The sequence below is a fragment of the Sminthopsis crassicaudata genome, chromosome 1, assembly GCF_048593235.1.
Source record: "Sminthopsis crassicaudata isolate SCR6 chromosome 1, ASM4859323v1, whole genome shotgun sequence".
Lineage (NCBI taxonomy): Eukaryota > Metazoa > Chordata > Mammalia > Dasyuromorphia > Dasyuridae > Sminthopsis > Sminthopsis crassicaudata.
Genome location: NC_133617.1, coordinates 292,827,986 through 292,845,044, shown reverse-complemented (window position 1 = coordinate 292,845,044; position 17,059 = coordinate 292,827,986). Strand labels below are relative to the sequence as shown.

Genomic DNA, 17,059 nt, shown 5'->3' with positions numbered 1-17,059 from the left:
GGAAAATAATCTGAAAGGAGAGGAAGATCTGGAAGGCAAAGGTATTCCCAATCAGAGGTAGAGACACTGGGGGTGGAGGTATTTCTGATGTGTAGATTCCAGGGCTGTAGGTGAGGATTCAGGATGAAGTGCTGAGGCTTGATAGAATTCCCACCTGACTCTATATAATATTCTCTCTTGGTAATTGTGAGGATGGTGGTATTTTTCATTACCTGTTCTCCTAAACTATCATTTTTTTTTTCTTCAGCTAAGCAATAAACATTTATTAACCACTTACTAAATGTCAGGCATTCCTGAGCACTAGATACAAAAAGACGCAAAAGATAGTTCCTTCCTTCAAGAAGTTTTCAGTGTAACAAGAGAGATAACAAAATTACAAATATGTACAAAGAAAGCTATAGATAGGATAAAAATAATTAAAAGAGAGAAGACACTGGAATTAAGAAGTACTAGGGAAGGCTTTCTGTAGAAGATAGGACTTTACTTGGTAATAAGGAAGGAAGGGAGAGATATAAGTAGCTAGAGGAAAGGAGGGAGATCATTCTAGGACAGCCAGACGAAAGTTCTTAGAGCCAGGAGATGTAATGTCTTTGTCAAATATCCAGAAGATCAGGTTCACTAGATGGAAGAATACTTGTTGGGTAGGAAAGTATAAGAAGATTGGAAAAGTAAGATGGGATTACATTATGAAGGGGTTTGAATGCCCAGAACATTTTGCATTTGCTCCTACTGTAGGCAATAGAGACACACTAGAGTTTATTGAATGGGAGAGAAGATAACATGAACAGATCTGAATTTCAGAAAAATCACTTTAGTGACAGAATGGAGGATAAAATGGAGTGGAGGGAGGCAGATCCACCAGCAGGTTATTATGCTAAGGTGATGACGGCTGGCACTAGGGTCTTGGCAATGTATATGAAATGAAAGGGACATATTCAGAAATAGTAAAGAGCTAAATTGACAGACATTGGCAACTGCTTGGATATGGAGGGATGAGAGCTGTTAACATCTAGGTTATGAGCCTGAGGATCTGCGAGAAAAGTAGTGCCTTCTAAAGAGAAATTAATATTTTGGGGGGAGGTTTAGGATGAAAGATAATGAGTTCCATTTTAGATATAAAGAGTTTAAGATATCTACTGGACATCCAGTTTGAGAAGTCTGAAAAGAAGTTAGAGATGTGAGATTGGAGGTCATTAGAGAGATTGGGGCAGGAAAGTTAGATTTGAGAATCATCTGCATGAATATAATAATCCATGGATCTTGATAAGATCACCAAGTGAAGGGTTAGAGAGGAAAAACAGAGAAGGGCCCAGGGCAGAATGACATGGGAAATTTATATTTAGAGGGCATGCTCTAGATGAGGATCCAGCAAAGAAAAAGAGTAGTCTGATAGATGGGAGAAAAACCCAAAATTTAGAGAGAAGAGATTACCAAGGAAGAGAAAGTGATTAATGGTCAAAACTACAAGAGTCAAAAACTACAGAGAAATCAGGGAATATGAAGATTGAAAAAAAAGACTATTGTATCTCAAAACTATGAGAATTATCTTGGAGAGCAGTTTAAGTGGAATGATAACATTGGAAGCCAGATTATGTTAAATATGTTAAAGCCAGATATGTTAAAAAGAGAATGAGAAAAGTGGAGGGATTTATTGTAGGTGGCTTTTTTGAGGAGTTCATTTATAATGGGCAGAAGAGACAAAGGATGATAATTAAAAGGGGTAGAAGGATCAAATGAGAGTTGGTTTTTTTGTTTGTTTGGTTGGTTTTTCAGAATAGGGAAGTTATGAGCATGTTTATAGGCTGTAGAAAATCATCCAGACGGGAAGAAACTGAAAATAAGTGAAAGGTTGGGAATGACAGAAGAGGCAATGGGATCATTTGAGTAAGTATAGAGGTGTTAATATTGGTAAGAAATAAATCCACTTCTTCATGTGAGATAAGCATAAAGGAAGCTAGTGGCAGAAGGTTTCTGAGTGATAGGAGATGAAGAAGAGGGAGTTGATGGTGAATGACCTTAATTTTTCCTATAAAATATGAGACAAGTTTTCAGCTGAGAGTGATTTTCTTTTAGTGATATTTTCTGTTACTTTAAAAAAAAGTTTTGTTTTGGGTTACATTTTAAGTTTCAACTTCCTCCCTCCCTTCTTCCTCAGCTTGCCCTAGAGAAGATCATATGCATACTTCTACTGATCAATTATTTCTCTAGAGGAAAATAGCATCTTCTTTCATAGGTTTTTTGTAGTGTATTTGAACATTTATAATAAATAGCTTAGTTGTTCACAGTTAATTTTTTTTTTTTTTTTTTTTTTTGCTGAGGCAGTTGGAGTCAAGTGACTTGCCCAGGGTCACACAGCTAGGAAGTGTTAAGTGTCTGAGGTCAGATTTGAACTCAGGTCCTCCTGACTTCGGGGCTGGTGTTTTATCCACTGTACCACCTAATGCCCTACCCCCCCACCCCAGTTAATTCTTAAAACAACATTGTTGCTCCTATATACAATGTTATCTTGGTTCTATATGCTTATTTCATTTTTCATTATTTTATTCAAATCTTTTCATGCATTTTAAAATCAGCTTTGTTATTTTAATTTCTTAGCAATCTATCAGTCATATAGCATAATTTGGTGAGCCATTTCCCAAACTATGGACATCCCACCACAAAGAGAATTGGTATAAATATTTTGCTCTGATCATCTGGGGAGATAGGCCTGAGTAGTATTGTTGCATCAAAAGATATGCATAATTTTAAAATTCTTTATATGTAATTACACATTGCTCTTCAACATGATCGGATAAATTTGCAGTTCTACCAGTAGTGTATTAGTGTACTACTTTTTACATATCTCTTCCACTGTTTGCCATTTTCCTTTTCTATCATTTTAACCTATCTATTAGGTGTCAGATATTTTAAAGTTTTAGTTTGCATTTCTTTAACCAATAATGATTAGATATAGCTTTGACTTCTTTTTCCAAAAGTTGTGTGTTCATATCCTTTGACCACTTATCAACTAGGGAATGACAATAACTCATTCTTATAAATTTGACAAAGTTCCCTATATGGTAGAACTTTATCTGAAAAATTGTCTACAAAATTCCTCTCCTCCCTCCAATTTTTGCTTTTCTTTTAATCTTGGCTACATTGGTTTTATTTGTACAAAACCTTAAAAACCCCTTTTAATTTAATGTAATCAGACTTAACCACTCACAGTGCTTTCTATCTTTTAAGTTCGGTAATATTTTCCATTGGTCACTTTAAAATTTTTTTCAGTACTATTTTATTTTACTAAATACATGTACAGATAGTTTCATTCTTAATTTTTGTATTACTTTGTGTTCCAAATTTTTCTCCTTCCATCCCTTATCTCCCCCTTCCCCAAGAGAACAAGTAATTTGATGAATATTAAATATGTGCAATTCTTTTAAACATAATTCCATATTTTTCATGTTATGCAAGAAAAATTGGATCAAAAGGGAAAAATCATGAGAAAGGAAAAAACAAAACAAACAAAATAGATGAAAATGCTATGTTTCGATTCATATTTAGTCTCCATAGTTTTCTCTCTGGAAGCAGACAATATGTTCCATCCTAAGTCTGTTGGAATTGCCTTGAAACTTATCAGTAATTCTTTTTAAAAAAAATTTTTTTTTGTTTGAACTTACCAATGATCACTTTCATATATAAAGAAACAAAAAAAAGGGATTGGTTATGGAAATGTGAATCTCCATTGTGATCAACCATTAACATATTTAAAAGGTAGACCTCAAGCCGCTTCATCTCCTTCTGGAATTTCTTTCTTTCTCTTTTGTAAATTTGAAATATATTATATTGATATTTTTTTCTTTCTTTTGAAATCATTATCACTGCCCCCTTTTTTTCCTCCTCAAAATCTAGAAGCTCTTCTTTGTGTTAAGTACAATCAGGTAAATGGAATCTGTACTTTAGACATCTCTAAAAATGTATATTTCATTCTTGATCTCTAGTTCATCACTTCTCTATTTATACTTAATATACATCATCTTGAAGATGCTTGGAAAGAATTAATTTTTTAAAAAATCAGTTGTCCTGATAAAGAGAAAGTAGCTTTTAATTTGAAATAAAGTCAGAATAATTCAAAACTCTATTTATGAGAAATGTTTATTGTCATTTAAAAATAAAACTAAAAGATTATTGTATCATATTAGTTTTTCTTCTGTAGAAAAAAGCACATAATATTTTGCCTTTTTCCATATTATTTGAAGTTGTCAGCATAGAATTGTGCATAGTTTTGCAAATGAGTCTGACCAAAAAAATCTTATTTATTTGGATATTTATCTTTCTTGTTTTTATTTTTTTTAAGATTTCCATTTGTAGCTGTTTCCATTGGCTTTGTTGTGGAAAAAAAGGTATGTAGGTATTTTAAATTTATAGGCATTGATATCTGTCTTGAATTATGGAATATTATTTTCTTGGAAAAAGATTTCTGGTTGGTTAATGTATATATATGAACAATATAATGATATATATCTAGTATTGTATATGAAAATAATTATTAATCATTATTACATATCTTTGTAATGAAGAAAATTAGAATTAGCTTTCAAATATTTTAATAAATTCCAAGAAAAATCTGTGGATTTTTTGCTTAGTCTAAATGTGTTTATTTGATTTTGTAAATATCTTTAAACAAAGATAAAGAGGGATTGACTTCAGATATGAATTGATAGATTTTGAATAGATATAAAGGTTTTCCTGACAAGAGAGTATTATGAAACATCAGAATTAACTTTTACATTAGGTCTTTTTCACCAGATTAATCTACAGATATTCATTGGACACCTGTTACTTGCACAGTATAATGAGCATATAAAAGAAATGGATGATTCTACGATTCTAGCCCCTGCTTACCAGGAATTTACATTAAGTGAAGAGATAAAATATATATATATATATATATATATATATATATATATATATATATATATATATATATATATATATATATATATATGTATGTGTGTGTGTATTTGTGTGTATAAGTATATACATATATATGTATATGTATATACATATATGTTTATGTTCAAATACAAAACACCATGTTATAAAAAAAGACAAGAGATGGTAGATATAAGAATTCAGATAAAGGAGAATTTGTCTAGGATAATTAAGGAAGAGGTCATTGAGAAGATGCTATTTGAACTGTATAGGATTTATGCATAGTTAGAAGTGGGGATAATTTTGGAGAAACAGAAAAGAAATTAGGAACAAGGGCACAAAGCTGGAAAAATAAAATGTATGTTCACAAATGTTGGGACTACTAGAATGGTTTGGTTGGATGAAGAATTTTATTTATTTTATTGTCATTTAAAAATAAAACTAAAAGGTTATTGTAATGAAAGAGAAAAGGAAGAGAAGATAGGAAGAATAGAATGGGCATTAAAAGGTCATCTAGTCCTTCAGTTTATAGACAAAGAAACTAAAATTTCAGAGTTGTTTAATGGTTTACTCCTTGACAGAGCTGAGATTTGAATCTAGGACCTTTGACTTCAATTTTACTGTGTTTTACAATATATACTACACTGCTTCTTTTAACTTGGGTCCATATTAGAAAGGATCTTGAATGCCAAATTAAGGACTTTGGGGTTTATATTCTGATAATGAGAAACTGTTGTAGTTATGAACAAGGAAGTGACATGAGCAAATTAATATTTATTATGGTAGTAGTAAGCAGCATAAATTGGTGAGGTGGTCCCCGATCAATCTATTTGCAGATCATTACAAATAATTCCTCTCAGCTCCCCTTTCATTTATTTCATTTAGATTATAAACTCCTAACAGTGGATACTGCCTTAGAATTTCTTTTTATTCTCTTCATAATCTAGCACAGATAGTACTTATGCCAGTTAAGTGAACTTTTATTACGTTCTTACTATATATTAGACATTGTGCTAATACATAAAGGAAAGGAGGGAGAGAGAGACACACACAAAGAACAAGAAGTTTCTATTCCAGTGACAGAGACCACAAAGAAATAGTAGGCTCTCAATGAGAATGCACTGACTAATTATTAGTAATGAAAGGTCTTTAGAGTTTTCTTAAATCATGGCCAGTAACTCTTACATATAAATGTTTGGTTTTAGGGAGGAAGCCTGAAGAAAGCTTCAGACAATAACTAGTTTGAGCCAGGAAGGGTATAATATAAGAAGTAAGATGTGTGGGGCCCAAACTTTCAGTTTAGAATCACAGATAAGAGAAGACCTTCCCTGGTAAACTTTTCAGTTTATAGGAAGTGAAGGGACAGAAAGAAAGAGAAGGAGGTAGGATCCAGGAGAGGACAACTTTCCAGGAAAGTGGCAAGGAGTTTTGGAATAGTTTGGAGGGTTTAAATTTTATTTTCCTATTTGGGACTAAATGACCTAAAAATCTTCTCAAACTGAGACTTTTAAAAAAATCTACATTTTAAATATTCAACGCAGAAGTCATTTAACCAAATTATTTTATTTAAGTAAGCACATGGCAGCATGGAGTACTGAATGAAATGCTATAGTTAGAGTGAAAAAGACCATAGTTAAAGTCCTTCCTTTAACATTCTGCCTGTGTAATCCTGGCCAAATCATGTAACCTCTTGGTTTTTCAAACAGTACCTCTTATTCAGAATTGATAGAAATGTTCTTTTGTATATGCATATAATTATATATAATTTTCCTAAATGTTTCCTAATTGCCATGTAAAAAAATTTCCATGTTTATTTCTAAAAAGTTTTAATTCCAAGTTTTCTTTATTCCTCTTGTCTTTCTCCCCTTTTTGAAAAGGGAAGCAATTTCATATTGATTATTTTAGCCATATTGCAAAAGAAAATGCAGCCAAAAAATAACTTGAGAAAAATAAAGTTTAAAAATCTGCAGTTTTCTATACCAATGTAATCATTGGTCCAGTTACCAAAATAATTACATAGATATATTCTCTTGTTTATTTATTAAAAATAATTACACTGAGCCCAGTATTATACTTTTGTAACTATTTCTCTTCTGTAGATGGAATTTGGAGTTGTATACAGTTGTGTAGAAGATAAAATGTATACTGGCAGGAGAGGAAAAGGGGCTTTTTGCAATGATCAAAAACTTCAGGTATCAGGACAAGAAGGTAAGTTTATTAAGTAATTTTTGCTGATAGAAAATAGATGATTATGAATTATTCAGGAAGATTTGAATTACTTTTATTATAATATTTTGAATTCTCCAAATGATGTCCAAATCCTAACTCTGTAGTTTGTGTGATCTTGGACAAATTATTTTATTTCTCTGGGCATCAGTTTTCTCATTTCTAAAATGAAGGAATTAGGACAAATTATGAATGCAGTTCTATTTTTGAAAGTTTTTCATTAATTATGAGTTTGCTACCTAGTCTCGTAAACATATACAGGGTATTCCAAAAGTGTTAGGGCAATTTTAAATTTTAATATGCAGTTTCCAAGCTGAGATAACTAGTACTTGATGAAATAGAAACAGTCAAGCACTTATGGTTTTGTATTAATTTCAATCGAGTTATCCCGAGAACAAAAAGCCTGTGCCAATTACAGAGATAACTGGAGTTGAGGCAAACCAAAGGTTTAGGATGCTTATAATTGTTATATAGATAGATGATGCTTGCTCAGTGCCTGTGGGGTCCAAGAAAATCCTAGATTAATCTAAACACTGCCTGTAGAATGGTTGGATATTTTGTTACTTAAGTGCATGGCCTTGCATGACATTTTCTTTAGCTAACTTTAGCAATAGTAGGAAAGTATATTTCTTTTTGAAGAATTAATTTCCACATGCTTGTTATTTAAAACACTCTAGTTTGATACATTGATATTGTTTTATATAAATATATAAACCTAGAAATATTGAACACAAATCCAATCTTACATGTAAAATGTCATTATTCTAACCTTTGTAGCACATGATATTCCATAAGGTGATGGATGTCCTCTACACTACATTGTTAGTTAGTTCTCTGTTGTTAAAAACAAAAATTTGTAGACTGAAATTCAAGGATGTTTGATGGAAAAACAGTGTAGAGGGTCATGATTTAGTCTGAATTTTAAGTGGAAAATTGTGTTTTGTTCCAAGTTAAAAATACTGAAATTTCAAGTGTTTAACGCCAATCTGTTTTTCTTCTTTTTAGATATTACTAAATCACTTTTGGTGACAGAATTGGGATCTTGCCGAGAACCAGAGATTGTAAAAATTATTCTTTCAAATATGGAAAGACTACTTTGTATTCCTATTCATGGGTAAATTGTTCTAATCTTCTATTGAAAACTTCAGAGGATTCTGATGTTTTATAATAAAATTTTTTTTTTCCCCAGAAACTGTAGATCTCAACATATTAAAGATTAAAATGTGGTTTAATTCTTATTTAGTCATCTTAGAATGTTCATATGGAGAAAAAGTTTAAAACTAATATTTGAAGAGTGACAGAATTTTTCCTTGACTATTTCAAAGACAAAAGCTGTTAAAAAATATTATTTCAAGTAAATTTTGGTTTTATTTGGGATTTGGGGCTCTTGAAATTTAATATAATAAGTGGCTTTTAAAAAAACCAAGTATTTCATTCATTATGATTCCTAACAACTTCTTCAGAGTTGATATAAAAATAAAATTATTGAATAATTACAGGTTTACATGATTGTTAATTGTTTCTAACTTTACAATTTTATCAATCTTTATATTGGTAGGAAGCTTTGAGATCATCTGGTCCAGGACTAAATTTAATCTTCATGTTTATTTTAAATATAGAAACTTGTTTGTTTTCACAATTACTATTCAAGTGGTTGTTTATACTTACAAAGATTAGATCATCTGATTACATATTCATTTGGAGATAATTTACTTTGAAGGATTGCAAGTTCAATGGAAACTTTAAGTTTTGTTTTTTAGATCATTGAACTATTTCAGATCATGAGTATTATAAAGAAGGCAACTAAAGCTCAGAGAATTAGTTACTAGGAAAGATCACCTCCCTGGACATCAGTTTTCTTATTTTTAAAATAGTAGTAACAATAAAAATGATCTACCTCACTAGATTCTTGTGAGGAAAGAATTTTGTAAAGTAGACAGAACGATGTAATTGTGCATTATTACTGTATTTATTATACTAAACTTCTTTTAGAAATTGGGAAATTCAAAGTAATGACTTCTATAGCCATTTTGCTTTGATTGCACAGTGTTATAAAACAGCAAAATATTTCTGTTCCTAACTTTTTACACACAAATATGAATTTTGGGACCATGGAAAGGTAGGATGATTGTTCAGCTTTAGTGCTTGGATTTGTTTAAAAAATATATACATGTATAAAAAACATAGCTATAGCTTCCCCACATAATAAGACAAGGTGGCATTCTCACTCTTCTGCATCCTTTGGTGTAGTGATCTTTTTGAAGCACATTTAAAATCAGAGAATCTCAACAATTAAAAGCTGGCCACATTGTCTCTCTCAAATCTGACTTAGAGTATACCTATTGGAGTTGATTTATAAGACTGTTTCTTTGTTTTGAGTTTACAGACTAAAACTCCTTATCTTTTTATGGCTATCTAGTTAAAACTCCCCTATGTTACTGCTTATATAAATTATATATGTATAATATAATATTGATAATATCATATATTGCTTTTTTTAAAAGTTCAACTATTCAAAAAAAAAATCACTATTCAATTTTATCTTTCTAATTTTCATCCAGTGTTCCAATGTAGTCTCTTAAGATCTTTTGGGAACTTAACTCTAAATATATTAATGATCCCTTTTAGGCTGGGGTCATCTAAAAATATGTCAAGTAGACATTTATGATTTTATCCAAGTCATTGTTTAAAATATTAAAAACTACAGATCTCTATGGAACTCTTTTAGAGACCTCATAAGAGGAAGTAATAACTACTCTTTTCCACTGAGCTATTTATTCAGTTCCAATTAAATCTGTTTGTACTGTTGTAGCCCATATGACTTATTCTTATTCAAAAGGGTAACTTAAGAGATGGCTAAATGCTTGGCTAAAATCTAGTTAAAATCTAAATGAAGTCATTCTGGGGTGACTTGTTGATGAATCACTTTCTAGATGGACACTAAACACCCATAAATACATAACATTTGAGAATTTGGAAGATGGTTTCATTGGCCATTTAGTAGCTATATCATAAATATATATATATATATATTATATATAATATTATATAGATAGAGATATCTTATCAGGTATGCTATAGGAGGGATATATATATCCCTCCTATAGCATACCTGATAAGATATCTCACTTCTTAAAAGTGAGTCAACTTTCTATTTCTTGAGGTAATCCATCTTAATTCCTGAACAATTCTAATTTTGAGAAAACCTTTCCTGCTTATCAAACCTAAATTTATTTTCTTGGTAGTTTTATCTTTTGCCTCTAGTTCTGCCCTTTAAGGCCAAATAGGATGAGTCTAATCCTACTCTAGAACATTCCTTAATTAGAGCTACCATTTCTTTTCTAAGTATTCTGTTTTCCATGTTGAACATCCCTAGTTTTTTAATCTGATCCTCCAATGACATGGGCTCAAAGGCCTTCAGCTTTTAGTTGCCCTTCTCTGGATTATTTCTGGAATGTTTTTCTTAAATTGGTTCAGAAATGAAAATAATATTCCAAATGAAGTCTGATAAGAACCTACTGTAATGGTATTATAGCTGGAAGCTATGCTCTTAATATTGCCCAAGATAGCATTAGTTTTGGGAGTTATTTTTGGCTACCCTTTCACGTTGCTGATTTATATTGAGCCTTTACTAAACCTCCCAAATCTTTTCCAGAACTGTTGTCTAACCATGTCTTCTCTATCTTATATTTATGGATTTAATTTTTTTGTATCCAAACATAAGACTACATTTTTCCCTATTAAATTTTATCTTATTAAAGTCAAGCTAGTCCTAGGACCTATCAGGGTTTTTGTTGTTGTTGTTGTTTGCTGTTTGTTTGTTTGTTTGTTTTTTTAAGAACCTGTCTCTTTTTCACTGTCCAGTTCATTATCTATCTTCTTCCACATTTGTTATTAGCAAATTTAAGCTTATGTGATTTGTGTCTTTATTTAAGTTATTAATAAATGTTAAACAGTAGAGGGCCAAGCACAGATATAATTCCCACTAGAGATTCTGACATGATGACATTGACTTTGAACTATTAGCATTTTTAAGTCTAGCAATCTATCCAATTTTGAATCACTTTAGTCTCTTCAGATAAATCCTATTTTTCTTCCTTATATGCTTCCCTTGTAAGCTTCAAAATTCTATTTATTCTTCAGCATCTCATCTCTTCTGAGATAATTTCCCCTACAGAATTTTAGTTGATGGGATTCCATACATCTTTTTTTGGGGAATCCTTTGAAATCTTCTTTTCCAATTTGTTACATTAAACTATGCTGATTTTCTCTCCTTCTGTACTATAACCTCTAGGGAGATTGGTCACTTCCCTCTATGGTTCTCTTCATTTCCACCCTAGCACTAGCTCCTTTCTGTTATTGAGAATCATATTCAGAATAAAAATTTCCTTGTTGTTCTACCTTTTTCAAGGATAAAATTATCATTAAGTAAAGACATTTTTCATTGCTCTGCTTTTTGCAGAGATTTCTTATTAATTGAACAGGGTCATCTCATCATTCTTCGTGCTTAGACTTATGATCGATTTCCCAGAGCCCTCATCTATTTCCCCTTTTTGGTGGGAAATAAAGTCAGTTTTGTGTTTCCCTCAACCAAATATTTTTTGCCATGTTTTCCCACTTTGAGTCATGTTTTGCCAAATGTGTTTATCTTCTTAATATATTGTTTTTGCCTTTCTTTTTATCTGTTCTGTTTCTTTTGGCTAAGGCAGCACTTTCATTTAATAAACTTTTACTACTATGTGCCAAGCACTCTGATAAATATTAAGGTTATATGTAAGAAAAAGAGACAGTCCTCTACTTCAAGGAATTTATAGTTTACTGAGGGCAACAAAAGTTGAAAAGAGAGGGAGGAAACTAGAGGGTACCAGTGCCAGGTTCTGTGGAGTTGAAACCAAATAAAGTCGGTGATGAAAAACAGAAAGTTACTTGGAAAATTTTGAGTCCTAAGGAAAATTGTGGAACTTTGGGTTTCTTACTTCATCCTCTAACTTGTAGTGAGAGGGACCTAAGACAGTGTTGAGTATTAAAAACTGAATCATTCTGTACAGTTACAAGATTTTCAGTGATTACCTTTTTCTGGAGACATGATGATCTCTGGAGTTGCTTTTGGAAAAGGTAATTTTTAAATTGTGATTTGTGGACCCTATTCCCAAAATTTTTTGGTGAGAGTGAGGTGCATGAGGTCAAAATATTTTAATAATTATAGCTATGTGTTATTTATACCTAGTAAAATATTCATCTCTTTTCCAGCTTTCAAACATGTGTATAAATGTTTGGAAGAAATACACATGATATACATATTTCTGAGGCTGGATTTTCTATATAGACTTCAGCCAAAACAATGTATTACAACAGATTGAATCAGAAGCAAATGAGAATCCAATTGTGTTCTATTAAACCAGGCATTAAAGAGATTTACAAAAATAATCAAAACAAGGCCACTGTTCTTTTTAAATAGTTATTTTTAATAAAATATATTTTCATGTTGACATATAAATTGGATTTATTTATAAGTGAATTAATAAATATTTTTAAATTTATCAATTTAATTTATAACATAGTAAATATCTATAAGCATAACTCATATAAACAAAAACTCTTTGGATCTTCAGTAATTTTTAGGAGTGTAAATGGATCAGGAGAGCAAAAACTTGCTACTAGAATTGGAAACTACTTGAATTACATATATTAATCTTGTGTCAAAATCCAGACATAAATTTCATCCCATTAACATAAGAGTTCAAATTTGCCTTTTTTTTTTTTTTAAAAAGGCTTCTACTTCTTCTATGTTTCCCCAATTTTGGGCAATAGTATATAGACATTTGGGCATTTGATACTTTTGATAAATTCTAAAAATTTGCCAGGAATTCAAGAGAGATTTACATTATGTAGATTCTACTTGTATCCCATCCATTCCTGCCCTGGTTTTTTTAAATGGTGAATTTGCCTTTCTTCTATCCTACATTTTCTTAAAATGAAACAAAGCTGCATTTTGTTACTCCTTTTGCTATTTTATCTTTAATTTTTTTTATTTTTAGAGTAAATGCTACCAGTCAAGGATGACTGGTCCTGTGATACTGTGTTGCTTTTTAAAGTTTATATATTTTTTAAAATTACAAACCAAGATTTTAAGTGTCTAAAGTATTGATATTTTTTATAATCCAAGATCATATTTATGTTTTATTATATAACTGTATATTATATATTTATAGATATTGTTTCTCATGTATCATAAATGGGTTAATCATTTCATGTTTGACAAAACTAAAAGTGTGTGACAACTGAATCTTATTGTTATATTACTATTGGGATTTTAAAAAGCAATTAAATCATTTTTCTCATCTTAGCAATATTGTCTTACTGGTTAATATTAATATTACTTATACTATTAATAAACTATTCTTTAGTGATAAACTAGATTAAATAATTTAATCTTGTTAGAGTCAATATTTTTCATTATTTTTGTAGACTATATGTATAGGATCAAGAAATAACACTATTAATCTTTTTTGCTATATTAGCCTTAATTATCCTATAGATTAATGGATAATAGATATTTCAAGTGGCACTCCATAAAGTGAATTGAAGACAGCAAGAAGTTCCAAGTAGCTTTCCATTTTCTGTCATTGGTTTTACTTGGTTTCAACACCACAGAATCCAGCACTGGGTACCTCTGGTTTCCTCCCTCTTTTCAGCTTTCTTTTGTTTGCCCATAGTAAACTGTAAGTTCCTTGAGGGTAAGGACTGTCTCTCTTTTTCTTACACATATCCTTAATATTTATCAGAATACCTGGCTCATAGTAGTAAAAGTTTATTAAAGGGAATTGCTATCTTAGTAAAATTTTAAAAAAATGTAAAAATAAGAATTTGTTATTGGGAGGGTAAAACTTGACAATGATTGATATGCCTTATAGATGTATCTAAAGATGTTTTAGCCTACTATAGTAGAAATTATGGGACAGTTAAATGTTGCAGTGAATAAAGTACAAAGCCTGGAATCAGGGATGCCTGATTCAGCCTCAGATACTATGTGACCGTGGGCAAGTCACTTAACCCTATTTGCCTGTTTTTTCACGTGTAAAGTGAGTTGGAGAAGGATATGGCAAACTACTCTAGTATCTTTGCTAAGAAAATCCCAAATGGGCTCTTAGTAAATTTTGTTTAAAATATTGTCTTTTAGGATAAGGGGTGTTGGTACAGCAGCAATAAATATGTGCCTTGTTGCAAGTGGAGGAGCAGATGCATATTATGAAATGGGCGTTCACTGCTGGGATGTGGCAGGAGCTGGTATAATTATTACTGAAGCTGGTGGAGTGCTTTTGGATGTAACAGGTAAATCATATGGTGATGGAGAACCTTTAGCCTGTTTTCTAAGCCTCCTTCTGAAATTTACTAATTTTAATTAAGTAAGTGCTTAATAATTGCTTGTTGCCTGACTCTGCTTTTACCTTAGTGAAATCTATAATTGTTCACAAAAAATGAAAATAACAAAAAGTGTTTGGGAGGCAAATAATGTCTTTGAATTGATTAACGGATAAATGTTTATGTTTCTCAGAGTGAATGTCAGTAGCCCAGGTTAATTCCATTGAGGGTCATATTTGTTATTTCCCAAAGCACTTTGGAGAGAATAGGTGCTTATTCAGATAGTTTTATCTGAATATGGTGAGCAGAACTTTTTCACCTACCTTGCTTCTCTTTCCTTGCAAGTTTAAGATTTGTTTTGCATAAAGAAAGAACAATAAAAGCCAAAATAATTGTTTTGACCTAAAAAGCTGTGAATTTTTTTTTTTAAATTACATGGTGATATGGTTCAAGTTTGCTAAGAGGTCAGGGAAAAGAGTCAGCAAGAGAATAAAAGGGTTGTAGATAGAAAGATGTGGAGATTTAACTATCAGATATATTTCCTTGGACACCTAGGGGATGAGAACATTGTATAAATTTCTTTTCCAGACTTTGGAATGAAATATTTACAGGGCATTTGTTTATACCAGATAAAATAAGCAAGCCTTGGAATCCTATTTATCTAATGCTAACACTTAAGCACCTTAGGAAGGTATAGGTTTTTTGTTTTTTTTTTTTTTATTTAAGACTTTAGGCATAAAATACTGTGTAACTGATTGTACTTTATGTATCCTGATTTTATTTTGAGCCCTCCTATACTGCATGTGATTCATTGTGTGCTTGATTTTGATTTTAGGAGGTCCTTTTGACTTAATGTCACGAAGAGTAATTGCTGCAAGCAGCAGAGCCTTGGCAGAAAGAATTGCCAAAGAAATCCAGCTAATACCTCTTCAGAGAGATGATGAAGAATAATTGAAATAGTTTGAGTGCATAATTTAATCACAAACGGTTTTTCCCCATGTCACATGCTGGGGAAGGCAAATCATTCAAATCCAACTGCAAATTGAACTTGAATGAGTAGTGCCTCTTTCAAAGTATAAGGTTGATTTTTAAACTGTCTTTGATTTCAAGATTATAAAAATTAGAATTTGCTTACTTGGCAAAGTACAGAAAAGTATTCTTTTAACTTCTTTTAATGGTTTTAAAAAGGGAGGAATACATGGAGGAGAAGAGGAAGAATGCCAAAATAAATATGGTTCATAAAATAATCACTGTCCAATTAGTTGTAAGTTGAAATAGGCCTGGAGCTATTTCAGGCCTGATATTGTGGAGGAGCTTTGGAATATATGGTTTTCAGAATATCCTAATAACTTGATATTTTCATACTGATGTGCCCTTAAATTAAAAATAAATAAACTTCTCTAGGAAGAAAACCTTAGGGCTTCAAAAGCCATATTTTATTGAATTATAAGATTGGATAACTAACTTCTTCCTTAGATAATAATATTTTATGCAACTTGGGTCTTAAATCTTTTTTTGAAAACAGCAATTCAAGAGTCAGAATAATTTCTGTAAGGATTCAGTTGAATAGACTTTATTTGGTACCAAAGTCTAATTTTTTATTAAGGGAAATTTGCTCAGTGGCTAGATATTTATCATTCTATAATCATATTCTGTTTAATGACACTTGAAATTAATATAGTTTTTGTGATTACTTAATAATTGTGCCAGTCATAGGGAGAATTTATTTTAAACTATCTGTTGACTATCCTATTGCGGATTGCCAGGATAAGACTGTTTTTTTTTTTTTTGTTTAAGACTGTATTTAAAAGATGTCAAAATAAGCAATGAAAAATCCCTTGGACAAGGCATCAAGGCATAACCTGAAATGTAAATGTAGAAGCTTTGTGTTGTTAATGTGTTTCATATTTGGTGAAATTAAAAATGTTTAAAAGTATTAAAATGTTCAAGGTAGGGAATTATATTTATTGTCTTGTATGTTGAATAGGTGATATTAAAAGTATAAGTATTATAATTATTGTACAGTTGACTTGTATAGTTGACTAGTATAAGTACCTAAAATGTCATGTACTGTATTACTCCAAGATGAATTTTTTTATTCAGTTTGTTTTAGCTAAAAATATTACATATGTGGAATAAATAAAAATATTGATATTTAAATTCAACAGTGAGTTCTATGACATTTATTTGCACAAGGAATTGTTAGATTCTTGGAGCACAAAGACAAAAGCCAATCTTTGTCCTTAGAGAAATTATTAAAAGATATATTCATATTTCAATAGTTTTTTTTTAATGATTTAATGTAAATATTTTGAACCTTGCAGGTAATGAGATTGAAACTATAATCTTTTTTCTATAATACTGCTCTTTTTTATAGTCCTATTTTTTCCATTATGCTATTAGCATACATATGTTTGGTCTACCATCAACTAGCCCAACATTTTCTTCCATTTCAACATTTTTATGCTAATGAAATAGTTTCTCCTTTGGTGAATTTACATTTTAAAAGTTAAAAAGACTCAACAATTTAGCCATCAAATAATGACTTATGTGTTTT

General features: G+C 31.0%; 1 protein-coding gene across 3 annotated transcripts in view; it reads left to right on the top strand.

Annotated features, from left to right (window-relative positions):
* Positions 1–16,667, top strand: part of IMPA1 (inositol monophosphatase 1) — a 60,820-nt gene extending 44,153 nt beyond the window's left edge. For all 3 annotated transcript variants that reach the window (XM_074278965.1, XM_074278966.1, XM_074278964.1), the window contains 5 exons: positions 4,337–4,382; positions 7,014–7,122; positions 8,146–8,254; positions 14,321–14,472; positions 15,338–16,667. In XM_074278965.1, coding sequence (XP_074135066.1) covers positions 4,337–4,382; positions 7,014–7,122; positions 8,146–8,254; positions 14,321–14,472; positions 15,338–15,453 — 532 coding nt within the window. In that variant the 3' untranslated portion in view covers positions 15,454–16,667. The remainder of the gene's footprint in view (positions 1–4,336; positions 4,383–7,013; positions 7,123–8,145; positions 8,255–14,320; positions 14,473–15,337) is intronic.
* The last annotated feature ends 392 nt before the right edge of the window (positions 16,668–17,059 follow it).